We start from the raw sequence: 25,697 nt of genomic DNA on the forward strand, positions 1-25,697 counted from the left end.
AAAAAAATCTAAATGGTTGATTTGCCGTCTTTTGGTTGCTTCACCACCCCCAAAAATTTAATGAAAAGTGATCATAATGATGGAATGCAATACTGAAGGCCTCTTATAGGCTTCCGTGATGCATGCAGTCATAGTCCGTGGTAACGGAATCCATTATGGAATTCTTAGATAACCCGAACGCCAAACTTGCAAATTCGATCATCCCTACTACTGACCACTTCCATTATGGAGGCATGGGGATCAGTGAGAGAAGCACTTTGAAGGGCCCCGCTCTGCACGGTGTCCTGGCGGTATACAGCATCAGGACGTATTGCACGTAGACGCACACTATGACCCGAGAGATCACAGTGCAGCGCAGACCAGAAGACTTAAATATTACATTATTAAAATATATTTCCAACTACCGTACCTTTCATTAGTTATAATGGCTTGTTTTGTCTGGGACACAATCACAGGAAATAAAATGGTCGCCGTCCTATTAGTTCACACAAAACCTGTCCTAATCACACAGCAGGACAAGTTACTTCACAGCACAGAGCTAAAGAGCTGCCTCATCATCCTTTCTGCTCGTCAGGGATTAGGATCCTGAATACAGTTATAAGATCTTCAGCTGAATCTCTGTAGGAATGGAGTTCATGAGATAACATGAAGTACAGAGAGGACGGACAGGACAGACTGTGGTAATGGACACTGCTTACAAGTGCTGCTGCTCATCAGCCACATCCCCACCTCCTCTCTGTACTTACCGTAATGTGTCCTCATGAACTCCATTCCTACAGAGATTCAGCTGAAGATCTTATCATGTGTATTCAGGACCATAATCCCTGACAAGTAGAGCAGAGAGGAGGATGAGGCAGCTCTTTAGCTCAGTGTTGTGAAGTAACTTGTCCCGATGTGTGATTAGGACGGGTTCTGTGTGTACTAATAGGACTGCAGCCATTTTATTTATTCTAATAATTGCTTGGGTATAGATGGCCTGTCCTCAGGATAGGTCATCAATATCAAATTGGTGGTGGTAGGGTGGCCACTTGCTTCCTCCCATAAAGCCGGACATTCTAGGCTAAGCCCCCGTTGCTAAAGGAAAAAGAAAAGGAATGGAAGACCGTCAGGTGAGCTGCACTGAGGCATGGAGTGCTTCTCTCACCCTCAGTCAGCCACAGAGTGACATGTCTGCCGGCTCCAGTTATGAGAGAAGCCTCAGGCAGTCAGGTTGTGCCTGCGGCTCATGCTCAGACAGTACAATGCTGCTGTCTAAGCATGAGCTACTGAAAAGGAGAACATCATTGCATCCGTCTAGACTAGTGATGGCTAACCTCCGGCACGCCAGCTGTGGTAAAACTACAACTCCCAGCATGCTCCATTCCTTTCGTATGGAGTTCTGAGAACTGCCAAGCAAGTGTACACCTTGGGAATCGTAGTTTTACCACAGCTGCAGGCCGGAGGTTAGCCATTACAGGTCTAGACCCTGAGCCGGACAGAGGACAGGGAGCCAGGAAATCGGTTTGTCCAGCCTAGGACGTCTGGCCACCCTAGTGGGGGGTCTAACAATTTGCACCCCCACCGGGCAGCAGTCGACGCTGGAAACTTTACAGTGGACAGAACCAAAGCATAATAAATAAAAAACAAAACAAAAAATAACTTAGACGCTTTTCCTCTAGCTAGAAAGTCTAACATTCAGCAGCCAGCCAGTTCTTTTTGGTTGCAGGTACAACTATTTTAGTTACCATATGGTGTCCTGTGTTTCTGCACAGTATTCATAAGAAGCTTCTTAATATGTCCTCCATACTGAAGGGGGAAGTGCCACCGGAAGTGCCGAGAGGCGGCTGAACAAAAACTACAGCACGCTGAAGTTTTTGTCTGGCCGTCTCTCGGCTTGTTTGCTGTGCTGCGGCTGGACCTCTGGCGGCACAGTGGGCTACCGTTAGCACGGGTCCGGAAAGGCTGTTCCCCCGCCAGAACAGCCTGCCAGACCCTGCTGCCGCAAGTGTGGAAGTAGCCTTAGTGAAGCCTCCCAGGATTTGGTGACTTACCACCTCAGCGTTGCTCATGTCTAATGTGTCCCACATGAAACCTTGAGGCAGAGAGTATGGCTCTTGGCGTATGTTGTCCTTGTCGGGTTCAATTGGACCATGACCGGTTATAATTTCGTCTAGAATGAGAAATGATGGAAATTATGAGAGTTAACACTCGGGAATCATGCCCACCCTGACAAGCAATGAAGATAAAAAAGCAATTTTGTATAAAATCCTCATTAAAAAGTTCTCCCACCTCATTACATGCCCTCCAAGTCTTGATTGACAGGGCCAGGCAGCGTTCGCATCCTCCTGCCCTCCCTAGTGCACAGGTGTGGCAGGAGGATGTGAACGCTGCCTTCTCATACAGCTGATCGGCAGGGGTCCCGGGGGTCGGACCCCCGCTGATCAGATGCTGATGATCTATCCAGAGGATATATCAGTTTAAACAAACTGCAGAACCTCTTTAAATAAGTACTGAGCTATAATGAGTGTTTATATTTTTATATATTTAGGTCAGAGATCAGAGATAACAAGCCATCAGCTGAGATGTCTGACAGAACAGAGTGAAAATTCAGAGACTGCTACTAGGGAATTTCAAGGCTGCACAGAGACAAGGGTTCCAAATTTTTAATAAAGACCACAGGTGTACATTGCCTTTAACCACCTAAGTGTTTTGCCCGAGTCTAGCTCAGGCAGTGGGAAAAGTAGCTAACAGAAGGGGGAGGGCTGCTTTAGATATTGATATCTCCTGAATGGTAGCAGCTAGTCTTGTTTGAAAGCTGACATTCCATGCTTTCATACAAGACCAAAATGACAGCTAACGTCCAAGTAACAGAGGAGAAATTACAGTTAGATCGAGTCGGTAATAATAGAGGGTAAAACCTCCTTTTACTTTCACTTTCAGCTGCAATCACAGCATTTCTATCAGTGATATCTTCTCCTGTCCTGAACATATTGCTGCAATGCCAGCTTTCAAACAAGACCAGTTGCATGTTTCTAGCGGCTACCAATCAGGAGATATCACCATCTAAAGCAGACCTCCTCCCTCCAGTTAGCTACTTTTCCCACTGCTGGAGCTGGACTATGGCAAAACAGTTAGATAAAGTTGTCACTGTGATTTTGTAGTAAAAAGGTCACAGAGAGGCAAAGAGCATTAGCAATCATGTTACTGCTCCGTGTCTCTGCTGTCCGGAACGGGGCTCAGCACTCTTTCACGCAGCGGATTACCCCAACTTTTTCATTTTCACAAGGGGTAACAGGAGAAAAAGCACCCAATAATTTGTTACCCATTTTCTCCTGAATATATTTTTTACAGCATTCACCGGAGGGGGCATATAATGTAATATTTATTATAGAGGTGGTTGTTACGGACGCGCCGATACCTAATATGTCTATAATTTTTATTTTTGTTAAGTTTTTGCCCTCATTGCTCTTCAGCACTTGCAGTCACCTTACACCGCGAGCTCTGGCTGAAAGTGTGGGCAGCGGACGCGACTTCCAAGCGTTCCCTAACCGGACTTCCCGTCGCCGGGGCCCGTCTCTTTGGTACCTGGCTGGATGAAATTATTTCCGAGGCCACGGTAAGAGCACCCATCTCCCACAACTTAGAGTGAAGCGTGCCTCTCACACTAGGTCAGGTTCCTCACGTGGTAGGCCCTTTCGTCAATTCGCTAGTTCCCGCCCCACGGCGAGCTTTTTCGCCAGGGGGGGGGGGCGTATGGGAGGGGTTGTATTTACTTCCCAGGATAGGCGCAAAAAGCAGTCCTTTCGGGCAGAGGACTCAGGGCCGCTCGACCTTCCGCGGCTAAGCAATCCTCAGCCTGAAAGTTCGCCTCCTCTTCCAGGATGTCTGGCAGACCCACGTCTCCTGACGCTTGGGCACTCGAGATTGTATCCTCAGGATACGTGATCGAGTTCTCGTCCCTCCCCCCAGACAGGTCTTTCGGCTGTAGATATCCAGGACGCATACCTTCACGTTCCCATTGCGCAGAGTCATCAGCGCTTCCTGGGGTTTGCAATTGGAGACTATCATTACCAGTTTGTCGCCCTCCCATTTGGGCTGGCGACTGCGCCTTGGGTCTTCACAAAAATTCCGGCCCCTCTTTTCGCCCTGCTCCGTTCCAGAGGCATCTTCCTTATGCCTTATCTGGCCGACATCCTCATCAAGGCTCCCTCTTTCGCTCAGGCGTCGCGCAGCGTAAAGATCCCGCTGGAAGCCCTTGCATGTTTTGGGTGGCTGGTCAATCTTCAGAAATCATCTCCGACTCCCTCCAGACAACTGGTCTTTCTGGGTATGCTTCTGGACACGGAAGCGATGCTTCTGGACATGGAAGCGGCACAAGTTCGCCTTCCTCCGGACAAGCAACTGGCCTTACACCACTCGGTTAGGAGGTTCTTCTCAACTGCAGGCTTCCGTCCATCCGCCTCTGCATTAAGACGTTAGGGAAGATGGTCGCCTGTTTCGAGGCGATTCCCTTTGTCCAGTTCCACTCTCGCACGTTCCAGAGAGCGATCCTGTCCTCCTGGGACAAATCGTCCGAGAGTCTGGACTATCCCATCCGCCTCTCTCCTGAAGTGAGGTCGTCCCTCTGTTGGTGGCTGTCAGTTCCAGTTCTGGGAAGGTCCTTCCTTCCAATATCCTGGACGGTTGTTACCACCGACGCAAGTCTGCAAGGTTGGGGAGGAGTGTTCCCTCCCAGGACAGTCCAAGGCACTTGGTCTCGGTCGGAGTCCAAGCTTCCGATCAATGTCTTGGAGCTCAGGGCGATTCTTCTATCCCTACGGCACTGGACCCATCTCCCGAGGGGTCGCCCGGTCAGAATCCAGTCAGACAACGCCACGGCGGTGGCGTACATCAACCACCATGGGGAAACACGCAGCTTTGCGGTGATGCAAGAATCTGCCAAAATCTTACGGTGGGCGGAGGCCCGTGTACCGGCAATTTCAGCAATCTACATCCCGGGTGTGGAGAACTGGACTGCGGACTTCCTCAGCAGGACGACAATAGATCCGGGTGAGTGATCCCTGCACCCGGAGGTGTTCGAGGCGATCTGTCTACGTTGGTGTCGCTCGGACGTGGACTTGATGGCCTCAAGACTCAATCGGAAACTTTCCACCTTCTTCTCCTGAGCAAGAGATCAGGAAGCTTGCGGCGTGGACGCCCTGATCTCCCTCCTTTACGTGTTTCCCCCCTTTCCCCTCCTACCCAGAGTTCTATGGAAAATCAGGATGGAGGGCATTCCGATGATCCTAGTCGACCTAGTTCTCCTTTCGCAGGGACTGGTCTTCCATCAGCATTTAAGGTCTCCTCGTTTGACGGCGTAGCTTTTGAAACCGCCATTCTGAAGCGAAGAGGGTTTTCGGCGGATGTCACCCGCACTACGATTCAGGCCAGGAAGCCTGCATCGTCCAGGATCTATTACAGGACCTGGAGGTCCTTCCTAGGTTTCTGTGAAAGCCGGGACATTCCCCCACTTAGTTTCTCTCTCCACGGGCCTGTCCTTTTTTACAATCGGGGTTGGAAATTGGTCTGGCCCTTAGTTCTTTGAAGGGTCAGGTGTCGGCGCTTTCTATCCCTGGGGCCTGTAAGAACCTTCCTTCAGGGAGTGGCACATACGGTTCCTCTGTATCGTCCTCCTTTACTGCCTTGGGATCTGAATTTAGTCCTCACAGCGCTCCAGGCTTCCCCCTTTGGGCCCTTGCGGGAGATTTTACTCCGATTCCTGTCCTGGAAGGTAGTTTTCCTTGTAGCTATCACATCCATCAGACAGCGGCGGCACTCACTTGCAGAGAACCCTTCCTGGTTCTTCATAAGGATAAAGCGGTTCTCCGGCCCGTTCCTTCCTTTCTCCCGAAAGTGGTCATCGACTTCCATATCAACGAGGAAATAGTCCTTCCCTCACTGTGTCCCTCTCCTGCACACCCTAAGGAAAGGGAGTTACACCATTTGGATGTTGTCAGGGCTCTGAAGATTTATTTAGCAGCGTCCGGTTCCTTCCGGCGTACAGGACTCCCTTTTTGTCATTTCGGATTGGCGGCCTCCAAGGTGGCAATCGCACGTTGGATTCGGGCTGCAATTGTGGAGGCATACCGCGCCCGGGGCAGGGTTCCGCCCTTAGGTGTCACGGCTCACTCCACCAGAGCGGTGGGCGCATCTTGGGCTCAGAGAAATCGCGCTTCAGCTGCGCAGTTGTGTAAGGTGGCTACTTGGTCCTCCTTACACACATTCACAAAATTTTACCAGGTGCATACTTATGCATCGACGGGCCGCATGGTCTTGCGGACAGCAGTTTTTTAGATGCCTGCAGGGACGCTTGCTTCCATGGGTCTGTGGTTTTTTCCCTCCCTGTGGACTGCTTTTGGACGTCCCACGGTTCCTGTGTCGCCCAATGAAAATTAGATTTTTGTAAAACTTACCAGTAAAATCTCTTTCGCACTCTTCATTGGGGGACACAGCACCCACCCAGTATTGTTGTTCGGCCACAGTTGGGTCCTTTGACATAGTTGGTGTTCCATGTTTTTTTCTTAGTTGGCTTGCTTCTCCTACTGCTTGTGCACAAACTGAAGCTCTCTCTCCAGGCTGGAGGGGGTACAGCTTTATCTAGTGTCAGCGCCTCCTAGAGGACATCGCTATACCACGGTTCCTGTGTCCCCCAATGAAGAGCGAGAAAGAGATTTTACTGGTAAGTTTTACAAAAATCTCATTTTTTGTGTTGCCATTTTCTGAGCGCCATATTTAGTTTTTCATTTTTTAGGCGATTGTCTTAGGTAGGGTCTCATTTATTGCAGGATGAGATGAGGGTTTGATTGTTACTATTTTGGGCTAAATACGCCTTTTTCATCACTTTGTATTACACTTTTTGTGAGGCAAGGTGACCAGAAAATGGCACAGTTTTGGCACAGTTTTTATTAATTTTTTTTATGGCGCTACCCTGATGGGGTGGATCTTGTGATATTTTTATAGAGCCGATCTATACGGACGCGCCGATACCTAATGTCTACTTTTCTCTTTTTAAAAAAATAAATAAAAATATTTTGGAAAAAGGACGCTTTTTTTTTTTTACTTGAAACATTAATTTTTTTTTTGTAAAACTATTTTTATTACTTCTGTTTTAACTTTTTTTTTTGTCCCACTTTGGGACTTCAACTTTTGGGGGTCTGATCCCCTTTACAGCGCCGTACAGCTGCCTTCCAAGCCATCGGGTCCCCGTCACAGCAGCAAGGGGACCTGATTGACACCCCACACCCAGCAGGATACCGCATGTGCAAGGGTTAATGCTCCAGCATCTGTGTGTTCACCGCGCATACAGCAGGTGTCCGTCTATCAGTGACTCCCGGACCCCTGCAGCTGATTGGGCGGGCGCAGCTGTACGGCGCTGGGATTTGTGACCCTGTTTCCAGCGCCATATCCTACGGTGGTGCTGTTCCTCTGTTATTCTTCCTAATGAATAAATTGATAACTGGCTGTTACCGGTTGGGGGCGTGTCCCTGCATACTCAGACACTGTCCAATCAGTGCTGACAGTATCAGACAGTGTAGGGACACGTCCCTTTAACAAGCTACCAGTTTACTAAAATTTATAGGAGGAATAATAGATGAACATCACAATATAATAAAAGAAAAGATGCTCCAGAATAGTTATTTCATGAAAATAAAGGGTTCACTAAAACCAGACGTGTCAGGAGAGGGGATCGTACGTTAACACAGAACAAGCACTGGATAAATAGCGAGTCCCCTCATGCCAACTTACTAAGTTTCGGTACAGGCTGCGTATCCCAAAACTGGTATTTACGTTTGCTTGCCTCGTCAAGGTTCTTCGCTGGTCCCTGGCAGGCGGAAAGTAGCTCCATGGCTCTCTGAATATCCTGGAGCTTTTGCATTGGGATGGCAGGGTTCTACAGACACAACAGGTTACATTAAAATGGTGTTAAAACAAAAAAAATTGGGAGAGATTTATCAAAACTGGTGCAAAAGGAAAACTGGTATGGTTGCCCATAGCAACCAGATTCCACTTTTTATTTTTCAGAGCTCCTTTGGAAAATGAAAGGTGGAATCCGATTGGCTTCTATGGGCAACTAGGCCAGTTCTACTTTACACCAGTTTTGATACATACAGATATTCATAATAAATAGTAAATCTACAGCATACAATAATGTGACACTTGACAGAAGCATAAAAACAGCAGCACTTACCATGATATCCTCCTCTTCTTTGATCCTGTCCTGTCCCATCTTGCAATAAAAGTGTAAAAAAATTTGAAAAAAAAAACAAGGTATTACTCTCTGCTTTTTTTCTTTTCTTCGAAGACATTCTCATTTTCAAAGACCTTAGACAAAACTGATCTCTAGCTGGGAGGCAGCCTCCTGAAGCAATAACCCTGACCACTAATCTGTCTGTAAAGGAGAACAGGCAAATTAAAGGGGTTTTCTGAGACTTATAAAGGGGTTGTGCCACGGAATATACTCTACATATTGTTCAAATCTGCACCTGGATCTGAATACTTTTGTAATTGCATTTAATTAAACATTTAGCATAGTCACCAAGTTTTTTATAAAATATATCTGTATAGCACCACCTGCTGTTTGTTCTTTTCCATATTTTTAGTCCATCTCACTGAGCTGGTCGAACGTGCTCAGTTTAAATCTTTAACTGCTACCAGCCGTATGTTCTGTTAGAAGCTGTGGCAGATACAGGGGTAGGCACTGGCATTGGTCTTGTTTGAAAGATGACATTCCAGGCTTTTATACAAGACCAAAATGACAGCATTAGCCCAAGCTAAACAGGAGATATCACAGCTTTTCATTTCACTTTCAGCTGTATTCATTGCATCCCGATTTCTAACAGTGATATCTCCCATGTAGTACAGATAATGCTGTGATTCTGGTATTGTTTGAAAGCCAGCTTTCAAACAGTACAAAGCCCATATCTCTAGCTGCTACCAAACCAGAGATACAGTCCTGATCAAAAGTTTTAACATTTTTTGAGCATTCAATTTAATGAAAACAACGAATAAACTGAAACAGGCTGTTTTTCAGCTGATCAAAAGTTTAGGACCACACCTCTCAAAAAAACCTAAACCCCCCCAAAACAGAAATCCAACTTCTAAACATGAACTCAGTAATGAGTAGCTCCGCCGTTATTGTTTATCACTTCCAAAATTTGTTTTGGCATGCTTGATGCAAGCAGGTGAGTGGGAACATTTCTCCAAGTGGTGAAGACAGCCGCACGAAGGCCATCTACTGTCTGGAACTGTTGTCCATTTTTGTAAACTTCCCTTGCCATCCATCCCCAAAGGTTCTCAATTGGATTTAATCAGGGGAACACGCAGGATGGGCCAAAAGAGTGATGTTATTTTCCTGGAAGAAGTCCCTTGTCCTGCGGGCATTGTGTACTGTAGCGTTGTCCTGTTGAAAAACACAGTCGTTACCACACAGATGAGGGCCCTCAGTCACGAGGAATGCTCTCTGCAACATCTGGATATAGCTAGCGGCCGTTTGACGCCCCTGCAATTCCTCAAGCTCCATTGTTCCACTGAAGGAAAAAGCACCCCAGACCATTATGGCGCCCCCCTCCACTGTGGCGTGTAGAAAACATCTCAGGTTGGAAACCATCAGGACCATCAAGGTAAAAAAAATTCTCATCAGAGAATAAACCTTTCTTCCACCTTTGAATGTCCCATGTTTGGTGCTCTCTTGCAAAGTCCAAACGAGCAGTTCTGTGGCGTTTTGTTTTTGAAGCCCTTCAGTCTCAGATGCCGTCTGATGGTTATGGGGCTGCAGTCAGCACCAGTAAGGGCCTTAATTTGGGTTGAGGATCGTCCAGTGTCTTGACAGGACAGCCAATTGGATCCTCCGGCTCAGTGCTGATGAAATTTTTTGGGGTCTTCCACTTGACTTTTTTGTTCCATAACCCTCAGGATCATTTAAGAAATTCCAAATGACTGTCTTACTGCGTCCCACCTCAGCAGCAATGGCGCGCTGTGAGAGACCCTGCTGATGCAGTTCAACAACCCGACCACGTTCAAAAAGGGAGAGATTTTTTTGCCTTTGCCATCACAACGTGTGACTACCTGACAGAAAATGACAATGAATCCACATCTTTGCACAGATTTGGCCTTTTAAAGGCATGTGGTCCGAAAATTTGAATCAGCTGAAAAACAGCCTGTTTCAGTTTAATCGTTATTTTCAATTAATTGAATGCTCAAAAATTGTTTTGTCTCTCTCCCATTTCTTCTTGTTGCATGTTGAAGCTCTACTTGGAACCTTGTTAAGATCCAACAGTGTAAAATATGGATTTTTTTTGCCATTTTTCAAGTGGTCTTAAACTTTTGATCAGGACTGTATGAGCACCTAAAGCAGCCACCACCCTCCCTGTCAATGTGGAGGAGGAGAGAAAACGGCTGCAGAGCTGACAGCCTGCAGGAGGAAAGGAAAAATAGTAAAAAATATATAGAAATGTGGCATTATCAGTGTAGTGACCCAGATAAAAAAGTTATCTTATTTTTTTTTTACCACACAGTGAACCCCGTAATTAATTTCCACAAAATAACGAAATAATTGCAGCATTTTATTTATCCCCCTAAAAATAAAATTATAAAAGTTATTTACTATACTATATATACCCTGAATTGCTACAAAAAAAAAAAACTAAAACTAGGCAAAATTTAAAAAAGAAATAAATTTAGAAGACATTTTTTTTAAAGTTATGACTGCTACAACACAAATGGGGAAAATATTATTGGACCTTCAGGCTAAAATGAATTCTGTAACTTAAGGGTTCAAAATGCAATAGTGTCCCCCTGATTTGTGCGCCAACAAGATTTACTGCAGACTAGGGTTGTTTCGGGCATCGAATTTTCGATACCCAATCGATACTTTTGTCCCATAATCGATACGATACCGAGATTTGCCTTTTAATCGATACTAGGCTGTGCTACTGCACAACCCAGTATCAGAGAACATGGATCGCTCTGCTCTCAGCGTGCACCATGTTCCCTCAGCAGCACAGGGGAGAAGGAAGCAGTCTCACCCTCCCCCCCCCTGTGCTGCTGCTGCCACCAATGGGTACGAAGAGGAGAAAAGGGCGCACTGCGCCACCAATGATAACTAATGTTTAATACATTACAAAAACAGGCGGCAGAAACACACTGCCGGCACCTGACCCCTGACAGGGCGCTGTGTCCAAGGCAAATAACCCCTGAGGGGGTTTACTGCTGCTGATCGCAGCTCCCTGTCAGAGGTCGGGTGCCGGCAATGCGTTTCAGCCGCCGGCTGTATTTGTATTAAACGTTAATTATCATTAGTGGTGCAGTGCGCACCCGCCCCCTCCAGTATTAAAAACATTGGTGGTGCAGTGCACCCTTCCCTCCCCCCAGTATTACGTCATTGGTGGCCCAGTGCGCCCCCCCACCCCCCAGTATTAAAATCATTGGTGGCAGTGGCCACAGAGTCCCCTCACCTCCTCTCATTGGCGGCAGTGTCTGATCAGAGCCCCAGCAGTGTAATCCTGGGGCTCCGATCGGTTACCATGGCAGCCAGGACGCTACTGAAGCCCTGGCTGCCATGGTAATCTCCCTGTGCACAAGGCCCAAACAGTGCGAGATCCTATTCACCCTAATAGAGCTCTATTAGGGTGAATAGACAAGGGATAAGGGGAAATAGTTATTAAATAAAAAGTAAAAAAAGAAAAGAAATATTATGTATAAATCACCCCCTTTCCCAATTTTACATATAAAATATATAAACAAACATATTACCCCGCCCGAAAAGGCCAAACTATTAAAATATCCTATGCGGTGAACGCCGTAACAGAAAATAATGAATATCGGTTCCAGGAGCCCAAGGCGGTCTCTTTACTCGATCCCAGTACCTCCCCTTTGCGCCATCCAGTCCGCCCCCTCCTCTGCAACGTCATGATCAGCATAGATCTCCTCCCTCCTGGTCATCAACGTCACAGGGCTTGACGCACGCGCGATAAGTACAGTAAGGTTGATGCTCACTGCAGAAAAGTCAATGCGCAAAAGCGGACAGTTTCCCGTTCACGATTTCGCCAAGGGACACGATGACCAGGTGGAAGGAGTTCTATGTTGATCGCGAAGTCACAGAGGAGGGGGCAGTCTGGATGGCGCAAGGGAAGGTACTGGCATCTTTAGGATAGGTCATCAATATTTGGTTGGTGGAAGTCAGTTCATTTTTCTGGTTTTAGTATCCCTTTAATGAAACCAGTATTATCTACAGAGGGCATGCAGGGGGCGAGCAGAGCAGGAAGTCTGTGAGGTGTAACGCCAGCCAATCGGCACAGAGCAGGAAGTGATGTAAGAGAAGGGGGCGTGTTTTGCAACTTCTGCTGTACAGCCCAGTAACATGCAGCAGTAGTTGTCATTGCCTGCAGTGATACAGACCTATAGTGCACAGAGCACCTTAAAAACCTGCACTGGAGGATTGACTCAAGGGCTCTGGTATGTTAGAGAGTTGCACTTCAAATAATGGAGCACACTGCACTACTGACAGACTGACTTTAAATCCTGCAGCCCAGTAATGGAGACTTGGGCCTTTGGTGACCACCATACTTTGTTACAAGAGAGGACTAAAGCCTAAATGTGGGATCCACTGCCCCAGACGAGACGCAGAGCGGCACAGTGCGGCCCACTGTTCTCTATACAAATAAATTGTTTACTTAACATGTCCCCTGTGACCCCGTGTAAAGCAGCTGCTGCGAGAACCCATGAAATAAATAATTCACAGCAAAGGTACACAACGCGTTTCTGTCTTTCTGCAGAACAGCGAGCATAGGAAATTGAAAGACAAGATGCTATTTTTTCTTTACCACATCTATTCACACACTGCACCATTGTTTTGCAGTCAGTATGAGGGGTAGGTGTGAAGCCACGCAAAATGTTCTAGTATTTTATCTATATTAGTCACAGGAGTTTTATTATGGAGGCAGAGAGGTACGCTCTGTGATCCTTCTCGCCTCTGACCACAGACGTCCTATAGCTGTGCATGAAACCATCGTTTGGCTGTCAGATATCACTCTGAAAGGGGGGAGGGGAGGCGTGCTGTGACTATCGGGAACAGGGTGGGTAAGACACGTGGCGATTGCCTGATAAGAAAAAAGGAGGAAGGAGTTACTAGTAAGAGAGGGGAAGTCTGCCATAACTACTGGGGAAATGTATGTGGGGGGGGGGGGCACTGCTGAGACTATTGGGGATGTGTGTGGGGGGGCACTGCTGAGACTACTGGGGATGTGTGTGTGTGGGGGGGGGCACTGCTGAGACTACTGGGGATGTGTGTGTGTGTGTGTGTGTGGGGGGGGGGGCACTGCTGAGACTACTGGGGATGTGTGTGTGTGTGGGGGGGGGCACTGCTGAGACTACTGGGGATGTGTGTGTGTGTGTGTGTGTGGGGGGGGGGCACTGCTGAGACTACTGGGGATGTGTGTGTGTGTGGGGGGGGGGGGCACTGCTGAGACTACTGGGGATGTGTGTGTGTGTGTGTGTGGGGCACTGCTGAGACTACTGGGGATGTGTGTGTGTGTGGGGCACTGCTGAGACTACTGGGGATGTGTGTGTGTGTGTGTGTGTGTGTGTGTGGGGGGGGGGGCACTGCTGAGACTACTGGGGATGTGTGTGTGTGTGTGGGGCACTGCTGAGACTACTGGGGATGTGTGTGTGTGTGGGGCACTGCTGAGACTACTGGGGATGTGTGTGTGTGTGTGTGTGTGTGGGGGGGGGGCACTGCTGAGACTACTGGGGATTGTGTGTGTGTGTGTGTGGGGGGGGGGGGGGCACTGCTGAGACTACTGGGGATGTGTGTGTGTGTGTGTGTGTGTGTGGGGCGCACTGCTGAGACTACTGGGTGTGTGTGTGTGTGTGGTGTGTGGGGCACTGCTGAGACTACTGGGGATGTGTGTGTGTGTGGGGCACTGATGAGACTACTGGGGAAGTGTGTGTGTGTGTGTGTGTGTGTGTGGGGGGGGGGGGGGGCACTGCTGAGACTACTGGGGATGTGTGTGTGTGTGTGGGGCCCTGCTGAGACTACTGGGGATGTGTGTGTGTGTGGGGCACTGCTGAGACTACTGGGGATGTGTGTGTGTGTGTGTGTGTGTGTGTGGGGCACTGCTGAGACTACTGGGGATGTGTGTGTGTGTGTGTGTGTGTGGGGGGGGGCACTGCTGAGACTACTGGGGATTGTGTGTGTGTGTGTGTGGGTGGGGGGGGGGCACTGCTGAGACTACTGGGGATGTGTGTGTGTGTGTGTGTGTGTGTGGGGCGCACTGCTGAGACTACTGGGTGTGTGTGTGTGTGTGTGTGTGTGTGGGGCACACTGCTGAGACTACTGGGTGTGTGTGTGTGTGTGTGTGTGTGTGTGTGTGGCGCACTGCTGAGACTACTGGGGTGTGTGTGTGTGTGTGTAGGGCACTGCTGAGACTACTGGGATGTGTGTGTGTGTGTGTGTGTGGGGCACTGCTGAGACTACTGGGGATGTGTGTGGGGGGGTACTGCTAAGACTACTGGGGATGTGTGTGGGGTGGCACTGCTGAAACTACTGGGGATGCGTGTGTGGGGGGGCACTGCTGAGACTACTGGGGATGTGTGTGTGTGTGTGGGGCACTGCCGAGACTACTGGGGATGTGTGTGTGTGTGTGTGTGTGGCACTGCCGAGACTACTGGGGATGTGTGTGTGTGTGTGTGTGTGTGGGGCACTGCTGAGACTACTGGGGATGTGTGTGTGTGTGTGTGTGTGTGTGTGTGTGTGGGGCGCACTGCTGAGCTACTGGGGATGTGTGTGTGTGTGGGGGCACTGCTGAGACTACTGGGGAGTGTGTGTGTGTGGTGTGTGTGTGTGGGCGCCACTGCTGAGACTACTGGGGATGTGTGTGTGTGTGTGGTGGCGCACTGCTGAGACTACTGGGGAATGTGTGTGTGTGTGTGTGTGTGTGTGGTAGGGCACGCTGAGACTACTGGGGATGTGTGTGTGTGTGTGTGGGGGCACTGCTGAGACTACTGGGATGCGTGTGTGTGGGGGGTGGCACTGCTGAGACTACTGGGATGCGTGTGTGGGGGGGGGGCACTGCTGAGACTACTGGGGATGTGTGTGTGTGTGGGGCACTGCTGAGACTACTGGGGATGTGTGTGTGTGGTGTGTGGGGCACTGCTGAGACTACTGGGGATGTGTGTGTGTGGGGCACTGCTGAGACTACTGGGGGTGTGGTGTGTGTGTGGGGGCACTGCTGAGACTACTGGGATGTGTGTGTGTGTGTGGGGGGCACTGCTGAGACTACTGGGGATGTGTGTGTGTGGGGCACTGCTGAGACTACTGGGGGTGTGTGTGTGTGTGTGTGTGTGGGGCACTGCTGAGACTACTGGGGATGTGTGTGTGTGTGTGGGGGCACTGCTGAGACTACTGGGGATGTGTGTGTGTGTGTGGGGGGCACTGCTGAGACTACTGGGGATGTGTGTGTGTGGGGCACTGCTGAGACTACTGGGGGTGTGTGTGTGTGTGTGTGGGGCACTGCTGAGATACTGGGATGTGTGTGTGTGTGTGTGTTGTGTGTGTGGGGGCACTGCTGAGACTACTGGGGATGTGTGTGTGTGTGTGTGGGGCACTGCTGAGACTACTGGGGATGTGTGTGTGTGTGTGTTTGTGTGTGTGTGTGTGTGTGTGTGTGGGGGGGGGGGGCACTGCTGAGACTACTGGGGATGTGTGTGGGGGGGTACTGCTAAGACTACTGGGGATGCGTGTGTGGGGGGGGGGGGCACTGCTGAGACTACTCGGGATGTGTGTGGGGGGGGGGGGTACTGCTAAGACTACTGGGATGTGTGTGGGGTGGCACTGCTGAGACTACTGGGGATGTGTGTGGGGGGGGGCACTGCTGAGACTACTGGGGATGTGTGTGGGGGGGGGCACTGCTGAGACTACTGGGGATGTGTGTGGGGGGGGCACTGCTGAGACTACTGGGGATGTGTGTGGGGGGGGCACTGCTGAGACTACTGGGGATGTGTGTGGGGGGGGCACTGCTGAGACTACTGGGGATGTGTGTGAGCGCACTGATGAGACTACTAATGAAGTGTGTATGTGTGGGACACTGTGCCCCCTCAGCCACGCTGATCATCTGAGAAACTGTGGGCCAGCTATTGGGCAATTTCCCTGGACTTGTTTCTCTGCTTTCTGCATATAACTCCCAGAAAACTCTAGCATGTACTGTATGTCCTTCACGCCCCCTGCTTCACATCACTACTAGTCAGTCTCCTTTCTCCTCTGGTAGCTGTAAATATAAATCTCCAGTCAACTTTCTTCACTATCTAGTCCTTCCTCATACGGCAGCTATAAATATAGTCTCAATTAAAGGGGTTCTCCAAGACATTATAACTAGGGATGAGCAAATTTCATATTTTGAACTTTGAGTTCATGTTGTGCTATGTTACCACGGACCATAATGCATGACTAAATGCCTTCAGCTTATACCACAACACGAACTTGAAGTTCAAAATATGAAATTCGCTCATCCCTAATTATAACTGATGACCTATCCTCAGGATAGGTCAGCAGTATCTGATCGATGGGGGTCCAACTCCCGGGATCCCCGCCAATCAGCTGTTTGATTTGCTGTCAGTCCCTCCCCTCCTCCTCTGTTCTCATTGGTGGTCAGCGGCAGCCGCGCACAGTGGGGAGGGAGGGACTCCCTCCTTCTCCACTGTGCCGGCTCAGGAGAACATGGTGCGCACAGAGAGCGCGATCATATCGCGGTCCGGCGATATGCACAAAATCCATATCGTGGCACAAATTTATATTGCATATCGCCTATATCGCCCACCCCTAATTGCCTCTATTTACAACTGTTGCAATTTGTAATGCAGCGAGGTAATTACTCTTTGCCTGCTCTTCTCTTGCTCACCGACTCTACATTATCTGCTGCCCAGCCTGTGAAACACAATCCCTCCAGGCACAGGGAGGAACGGAGGAGAGCCAGGGAGCTGTGGAGATAAGAGGCATGAAATGCGTGACGTCCTGTACTCCAGAGGGACGTCACACAAGCAGGATCAACACCAGCAACATGGTCATGCGACTGCACGCGAGACTGGCATACAGAGGTATCTAAGCTACAGACACTACAGTTGTAGGGGACTAATCTTACCGCAAGTAAACCATTTGCACATACTGTTTAAAGATTGGAAAACGCCTTTAATTTACGATTAAACCCCTAATACATGGTACCTACCCATGACATGGTTTGCTGGAATGCACAACAGAGCTACTTACCTTGGAAGGCTGTTGCGTCCTAATTTCTTGAGAATCAGATGCAGAGTCCGACTTGGTGCCCCCAGAATTTGGCTTTTCTTTTTTCCTCTTTTGTTTCTTCTTCTTCTTTTTAGCTCCAAGATCCCCGGATGGACTCCTGTTCCAGAAATATTCAGATAAAAACGTCAAGTCTCCAGAATGCAAAACAACGTCTTGGGCCTCATGCACACGACCGTTGTTTCATTCCATGTCCGTTATTCCGTTTTTCTGCGGACCCATTGACTTTTAATGGGTCCGTTAAAAACTCGGCTAATGCACAGTTTGTCACCCGCGTCCGTGATCCTTGGTTCTAGTCCGTCAAAAAAATATAACCTGTCCTATTTTTTTCACGGAAAACGGTTTGCGGACCCATTCAAGTCAATGGGTCCGTGAAAAAACGCAGAGGCACACAAGATTGTCATCCGCGTCCGGGCGTCCGTTTTTTTCCTATCATTTGCATGGCAAACTTCATGTCTGGTAATCCTCCAAAAATAAAGGAAGACACACGGAAACAAAAACGAACACGGATCACGGAACAACGGAACCCCATTTTGCGGAACGGAACACAACAACGGTCGTGTGCAGTCCGTGGTAACACGGGCTGGATTCCTGCTGAGAGCAGGAGCGCACGTAGTCAGTGGTTGCTATGACGCCGTGCGCTTCCTGCTGCCGCCGCAGTACAGTAGTACACTAGTATAGATCATACCAGTGTATTACTGTACTGCAGCGGCAGCCGGAAGCCCTCAGCAGGAATCCAGCCCGTGTTACCACAGACCACTTACAGCCGTTAAACACTGTGTGCATTCGGCCTTAAAAGGATAAAATAAAGGGAGTGCAGACTGCAAAAGGAAGGGTTAGCGTGTCTCGAAAACTGTGAAAGACTGTGAGCCCCATTCGGGACAGGGACTGACGTGAATGGCCATGATCTGTACAGCGCTGCCACATATGCTGGCGCTATATCATAATATTAATAAAAAGCGTTAATTCGATCATTCCAGGAGAAAGTTTGACTTTTTGCAATACAACCATAAGAGCCTTCACAGGCAGAAAACGACAGCTTCTCTCGACCTTTCGACGTCATTTTACACTATATCCCAGAGCTGTATTCACAATTCTGCTGGTTCTTATTAGAAATGGTTTAAGGGGTATTCTGGTAACTTCAAGTTAGGATAGTGGATAATTATAAGATCCCTCCATACCCCCGAAAGGAATGGAGCTGCAGGTCGGGCATGCACACTGCCACTTCATTCATCAGTATAGCACTGCCGGTACAGCGCTTGGCTAGTTCGGGCAGTCCCAAAGGGGATCGGTCAAACCTCCACTGGTTATTAGCTATCCTGTGGATAAGGGTTCACGTTATGTAAACAGAACACCCCTTTAAAAACGATGGAGGAGTACCTCCCGTTCCAGGGGATTTGAGACCTCTGAATGACCGCCAAGTAATGCTACATTTTCCCTGAATTGGCCGCTGCAGAGGAAACACCTGGCTGGCCGCAGCTTCCCAGCTTTTCACCAGGGGTGCCGGGAGCAGGACCAAGGGCGATCCCCTGCTTTTCAGGGTAACACTTGGCCCCAAACTACCAGCAAACTCGTAATAAACCGCATCATAAAGCGATGGTGCAGAATACCAGGCTGGAGATGGAGGGGGAAGAAACAGGGGATATTTAGGTGTAGCATCCAACGTCACCCTGGAAACTGTGCAGACAAAGATGAAATTGTGCCGCAACGACGGAGAGAAAAGCTCAGGGACTGGAGAGAATGAAGTGAGGAGCGAGATTTCCTCCACACGAAGAAACATTTCATCTCTGCGGGGTATTATGTCTCCATCGTACCGGCCACAAACCAATAACCACACAGATAAAAGCGTGATATCACACAAATTCCATCACACCCTGCCAATCTCAAAGGGGGGGTCCGGTTTCAAGAGGATCCGCCTGCAATAAAGAAGCGATCATTACTTACAGATCCTGCACCGCCACTCCAGTTCTCCCCGCTGGGATCTGGTAACCCCACGGGGGGGTTTGACATGTTGACAACACGTGACTGCTGCAGCCAATCATTGATCTCTTCAGTGCACCTCTGAGGCCAGTGACTGGCTGCAGCAATCCCGTGTTGCCACCGCTGCAGCCAGGTACATAGAGCTCGGTCGGAAGAACCAGAGCTGCAACACGTGGCTCCGCTAACTAAGTATCGATCCCGTCCTTACTGCAGGCAGATCCCTCCTGAAACCAGACAATCCCTTTAAGGCCTCATGCACACAACCATATGTATTTTGCGCGTCGCAAATCACAGATCTGCAAAAAAATACGGATGACGTCCGTGTGCATTCTGTATTTTGTGGAACGGAACAGCTGGTCCATAATAGAACAATCCTATCCTTGTCCGTAATGCGGAAGGGACATACGGAAATGGAGTGCACACGGAGTAACTTAAGTTTTTGGCGGACCCGTCGAAATGAATGGTTCCGCATGTTGTCCGCAAAATAAAATGGAACGGACACAGAAAACAAATACGTTTGTGTGCATGAGCCCTAAACCTGAAAACAGCAGATCCAGGGAGCAGCGCAATTTTTTGGTGTATGAATCTATGGGGGGGGGGGGGGAATAAATAAATAGAGGGCATGCTCTGTTGGATTTGAGAATCCCCTTCTACATAAGTCTTTAAAGGAATTTCCCCCCTATCAGCAGGGGGCTACGTATAATGGACGCAGCGTTGTCGATGACATATGCCAGCCAGGGCGATGGATGGTTTACTAATTCAGTGTTTCCCAACCAGTGTGCCTCCAGCTGTTGCAAAACTACAACTCCCAGCATGCCCGCACAGCCAAAGGCTGTCCAGGCATGCTGGGAGTTGTAGTTTTGCAACAGCTGGAGGCACACTGGTTGGGAAACACTGTACTAATTGACTCCAAGGAATCGACATAATCCACGTCCCAAAAGCCTCTGCTCCGAGAGGATTTAGCAAGCACTATCTGTCTCCATGAGAGCGTCCGTAAAAACCCTCAGATCTGGGGACGGGGCGGCATCTGAAGAGGTCTTTGTGATGTCATCACAGCCGCACGCAGGCCCGAGCTCACAGCACGGTCCGGTTATAAGGGGGGAGCCAGAGAATTTGGAAAGAAATCATATAGTGGTCGTGTCACCTTACTGCTCCAATATTTAAAGGGGCTCCTTTCATGTAATGTGTAGGGCGATTTTGTCGTTCTCTGATTCGCAGCTGTATAAATGGGTCTATATCCAGACACCTAATGAAGCAGCTCTTTCTGCCTCCCTCAGAGGGAACTCTCAGCATGATCTGGAGCAGTCATTGGCAGCAGGCTGCCCATAACCACTGCCGGTGGGTACACATCTGAAGACACTTCCTCAGGGAATGTTCACACAGTTTTCTTGAGGGCTGAAAAAAAACTGACGTGGAACCTCCTGGTTTTAAAATATATATTATTTTTTTTTACAGAGGGGCAAAATCTAGGGCAAATCCACAAGTAACCAACGGGGATTCAGTGCGGAAACGTAATAATCCACATAAACTATGCTGCCGTATGCATGCACCCGCAAAGCCTATCACGCGAATTCTGCCACGCACGCTGGAGGAGGCACCCACCGGGGAGGACCACGCGCGCTGATGGAGGCGCCCACCGGGGAGGACCACGCGCGCTGATGGAGGCGCCCACCGGGGAGGACCACGCGCGCTGATGGAGGCGCCCACCGGGGAGGACCACGCGCGCTGATGGAGGCGCCCACCGGGGAGGACCACGCGCGCTGATGGAGGCGCCCACCGGGCATGTGGCCAGAATGCTGGTAGAAAATGGGCACCACAGTTAATAATAAGCAGCCTCCCCCTCTGAAGAAAATGGGGGTGTTTCTGGGTGAAATCTGCACTGGATCTGTAACAAAATGAGGCGCTGCAGAGTAAAAACCTGCACCGCAGGTCAATGTATGCGAAGAAATACTGTGCAACGAAGACAGGAGTCACTGGGGGTCAGTTATTATGTTTGTATGGCGTAAAGGGCATTTTTGTGACTATTAACTCCTGTGCAACAATATTTTGTCACACGGGTATTTTTTATGCCAAGTCTGACAGATGGGTGGGATGGGGGCACGGTGGGGGCATGTCAGGGGCCGGAGTTCCCTAGAAACAGTCGAAAAAGTAGACGAAAAACTACAGTGTAGATAGCCCTGGCGATATATTGAAAGTGACACACCGTTGGAGTGTCGCTTCAATGTGCCCCGCATGGTGACTGGTACTGCGGGGGTTAAAGCTCGGGTACTGTAATGTATTCAAAGGGTAAGGGCGCCACACCTGTCCATGGGTTGTGTATGGCATTGCAGCTCACTTCCACTGAAGCGAATGGGGCAGGGTTGCAGGGCCACACACAACCTGTAGCAAAGTGAGGCGCTGCATTTCTAATCCCGTGACACAGAGCGCTGGTAGTTGTGCCCGAGCCCAACGCCAGCATTACTACCGCAGCAGGTGATGGCCGGAGGGCCCCAGGGCAGGTTTTACACCGGGGGTGAGGGGCTCTACCGTAATCCGGAGCAGCTTGAGGAAGCAGTGAGCAAGGCCGATCTGTGACAGTAATGCTCCATGAGCTGCAGCCCACACACCGGCGCTGAGCACTGCGACCACAGCGGAGGGCTGACGCATCCAGATGCTGCACTGAACCCCCCCCATATAGGCAAGAGAAAGGGGGGGGGTCTATACAAGACCAGGAGGACTGCACAGCCTCTCAATAACAGGGTGGGCACCAAGACCCCCTTCCAACACCCCAAAAGTGGATCAGAGTTATCCCCAGTATTTACAATTCTGCATACTTCAGAGCTGAAATCCCCCAGCATTCCCTGCTGGCTCCATGACATCACTTGACCAAGTGATCTGCATTCTGGAAGTGTCACAAGCTGCGTCTATCAATATACCTCTGCTGACCGTTTCCAATGACGACCGGCAGAATTGTTAATGCAGCTGTGGAGTATAACTCAAAGTGGACATAAACTACAACTCCCAGCATGCTCTGGCCGCCTTCTGTCTGGGAATGCTGCACATCACTGTCACGTTAGTATAGGTGGGGTTCCTTCTTTCTCAGGACTGGTGCGATTAATACGTTGCTGGTGGGGTGCCTGCCCCCCAAAATGGCAGCAAACATATACAGAATTTTGTAGGGGTGCAGCTCCCCACGGCCCATGTGTGAGGACTGCAGCCAAGTTCAGAAAGTAGGATGCACCCCAATAAATGTGTGGACCCCAGAAAATAACCACACCAGCCACAGATGACTAGGTCCCTGCATAACTACAACTACCAGCAGCCGGAGAGCGTACATCCCGCTACAATGAGCTGCGGCCTGTTCTCTAGGTAACAGGCAAGGACCGAAAAACCCACAGAGGGGCACATTTCTGGGGGGCAGAGAGAGCGGCCGGACATGTCACCTCAGATCAGTGCGGTCTGGAGAGTCCCTGGAAATAACTGAGAGCAAAGAGCAGGAAGACTGGATCGTAAGGAGGGGATCCGGGGGTGGTAATAGTGCCACCTGCCCTGGGGCATCAGAGCCAATCAATACAGTATGGGAAAAGGGGCAGGAACCTCTGTAGATTTGGGGGGGGGTCTTCTAGGTTAGGAGACACCTGGCTGTGGCACACTAGGTAGGATTTCAGGCAAGTGATGCACCGGGACACAACAGATTCATCATGTTGGGGACTGAGGGCACAGGAGGCGCCCACCAGGGAGGACCACGCACAGGAGAAGGCCACGTGCAGGAAGGTGCCCACCAGGCAAGGCAAGAGAGCAGGAGGATGGAGTGCGCCGGAGGGGGCGCCCAGCGGGCAGGACCGCGCGCGCCGGAGGGGGCGCCCAGCGGGCAGGACCGCGCGCGCCGGAGGGGGCGCCCACCGGCAGGGACCGCGCGCGCCGGAGGGGGCGCCCACCGGGCAGGACCGCGCGCGCCGGAGGGGGCGCCCACCGGGCAGGACCGCGCTCGCCGGAGGGGCGGCCCACCGGGCAGGACCGCTCGCGCCGGAGGGGGCGCCCACCGGGCAGGACCGCGCGCGCCGGAGGGGGCGCCCACCGGGCAGGACCGCGCTCGCCGGAGGGGGCGCCCACCGGGCAGGACCGCGCGCGCCGGAGGGGGCGGCCACCGGGCAGGACCGCGCGCGCCGGAGGGGGCGCCCACCGGGCAGCACAGCGCGCGCCGGAGGGGGCGCCCACCGGGCAGCACAGCGCGCGCCGAGGGGGCGCCCCCCGGGCAGGACTGCGCGCGCCGGAGGGGGCGCCCACCGGGCAGGAAAGCGCGCGCCGGAGGGGGCGCCCACTGGGCAGGACAGCGCGTGCGCCGGAGGGGGCGCCCACCGGGCAGGACCGCGCCGGAGGGGGCACCCACCGGGGCATGTGGCCAGAATGCAGGCAGAAGGTGGGCACCCCAGTTAATAATGCACAGGAGGTGGGCACCACCATGAAAAGTTACCCTGGGGTGTCAGGGATGATGCCAGCTCTGGAGGCCGCCGTCTCCTGTAGTGACGTGTGTCCAGCATGTTATGTGCAGGCAGCAGCCGCACACTGCACCACCGCACAATGCCCGCCCGCACCACCAGCCTGGGCACCCAGCCCGCACCCTCCGCTCCCCTACACCTTGCTCACCCCTTAGCATGCTCGGCCTCGTCCTCGTTGTCGCCGTCTATACCGCAGGTGTCCTGATCGTCCAGCTCCAGGCTCTGCTGGCTGGCCGCCGACTCACTGTCCTCCGCCATCACGACACAGACACACAGAGAGGACTGAGCTGGAGCAGGGCACGATGCATCCCGCTCAGCGCCCCCTGGCGGCCAGGAGAGAAATGACACCCAGCGCCTCTTCTCTCCCCTCAACAGAACAAACCTGTTTGACGCTTTATGACCACAAGAGGGCGCCCACACTCTGCCAGCTTCAGGCTCCCACACACCCATAGTAAACTGGGGAGGCAGTACCAACAGGCAGCGTCGGACTGGTGGGCCTAGGGCCCCTCCAGTAAAACTTATTTTGGGGGCCCACCGTATGGATACATTCAAATACAATAAATAATCTTTGAAGTGTTATAATGTATGTAGCGCAGTAAGTCTACTGTGTTATGTGCCACTTGTGCAGAGGGTGGGAGACTAGGGGCCCAACTTGCTCAGGGGCCCATTGGGAGATTCACCTGTACCCCTGTGGGCCAGTCTGAGCCATCCAACAGGTCTGGGTGAGGGTCAATGTGTGCCATGGTAATGATCACATTAAATATCTGTACCTATGAACCTTCTCGACCTTTTCGCTAAGATCAAGTGTAGTATCTGTTCTTATCGGGTGGGGCAGAGAACCACAGGGGATCCCTAGGGTGTACGGCCTGGGAATGCGCCCAGTGCTAGGTGACCAAGGGCCCTGCCGGATCTAAGCCTGAGGTGCAGAAGAGTGGTGACTCTGGGGGTCTGTACGCACTGGGAGTGGGAGCCCACAGAGTGATGCAGACTAGAGATGAGCGAATTTCATGTTATGAAATTCGTTCACGCTTCGTTTGGTGGCAAAAGCAGAATTGCGTTATGGATTCAGTTACCACGGACCATAACGCAATTCTATGATGGAATGCCTTTAGAGGAACTCCGTTATTCATTCCGTCATAGAATTGCGTTATGGTCCGTGGTAACTGAATCCATAACGCAATTCTGCTTTTAACGCAAAACGAAGCGGGAACGAATTTAAAAATATGAAATTTGCTCATCTCTAGTGCAGACCTCCCAAGTGTCCCACTTTTTGATCTCAGGGATAGATTTGAATTATTATATTTACAATATTGATCCAGAAAGTGTTTTTCTGGTGCACCTCTGTATATTAGAGCCCACCTTGTATATTATTTTATTATTTGATGCAATTTAGATCTTAGAAATGTTTCTATTCAGATAATGTTTGTGCCATTGTGCGCTAACAAAAAAGTCTATAAATCTGCTCAAAAAATGGCGATCCAAAAAGTTAGGAGGTATGGTGATGGCACATTTGCACTTTCTCTCATTTTGAGCGCACACACCTCTATTCTTTGCCCGGCCGTCAGGCCTGGTGTAAGGAGGAGACATTTTTATAATTCCGTCCGGGTGTCCGGGCTGCGTCTCAGCGCATATTCACTATTTATTTAACGTTTTGTTCACTGTGTGTTCACTTTACACGTTTGTGTGTCACATGAATATCTTGGGTTTCGACGCCCTTATGGCCTCATGCACACGACCATATGTGTTTTGTGGTCCGCAAAAAAACGGATCCGCAAAAAATATGGATGACATCCATGTGCATTTCCGTATTTTGTGGAACGGAACAGCCGGCCCCTAATAGAACAGTCCTATCCTTGTCAGTAATGCGGACAATAATAGGACGTGTTCTATTTTTTTGCGAAACGGAAATGCGGACATACGGAAACGGA

At 50.4% G+C, this 25,697-nt stretch overlaps 1 protein-coding gene across 1 annotated transcript in view; it reads right to left on the reverse strand.

The window, feature by feature from the left end:
• The window catches only part of NMT2 (N-myristoyltransferase 2), a 39,826-nt gene extending 15,744 nt beyond the window's left edge, over nucleotides 1-24,082 (reverse strand). The window contains 5 exon segments of the mRNA XM_044293793.1: nucleotides 2,031-2,149; nucleotides 7,765-7,909; nucleotides 8,207-8,245; nucleotides 17,276-17,411; nucleotides 23,918-24,082. Of these exon segments, the coding sequence (XP_044149728.1) occupies nucleotides 2,031-2,149; nucleotides 7,765-7,909; nucleotides 8,207-8,245; nucleotides 17,276-17,411; nucleotides 23,918-24,027 (549 nt within the window). The 5' untranslated portion in view covers nucleotides 24,028-24,082.
• Between the last annotated feature and the right edge of the window lie 1,615 nt (nucleotides 24,083-25,697).

This window comes from Bufo gargarizans, chromosome 5 (genome assembly GCF_014858855.1).
Source record: "Bufo gargarizans isolate SCDJY-AF-19 chromosome 5, ASM1485885v1, whole genome shotgun sequence".
NCBI lineage: Eukaryota > Metazoa > Chordata > Amphibia > Anura > Bufonidae > Bufo > Bufo gargarizans.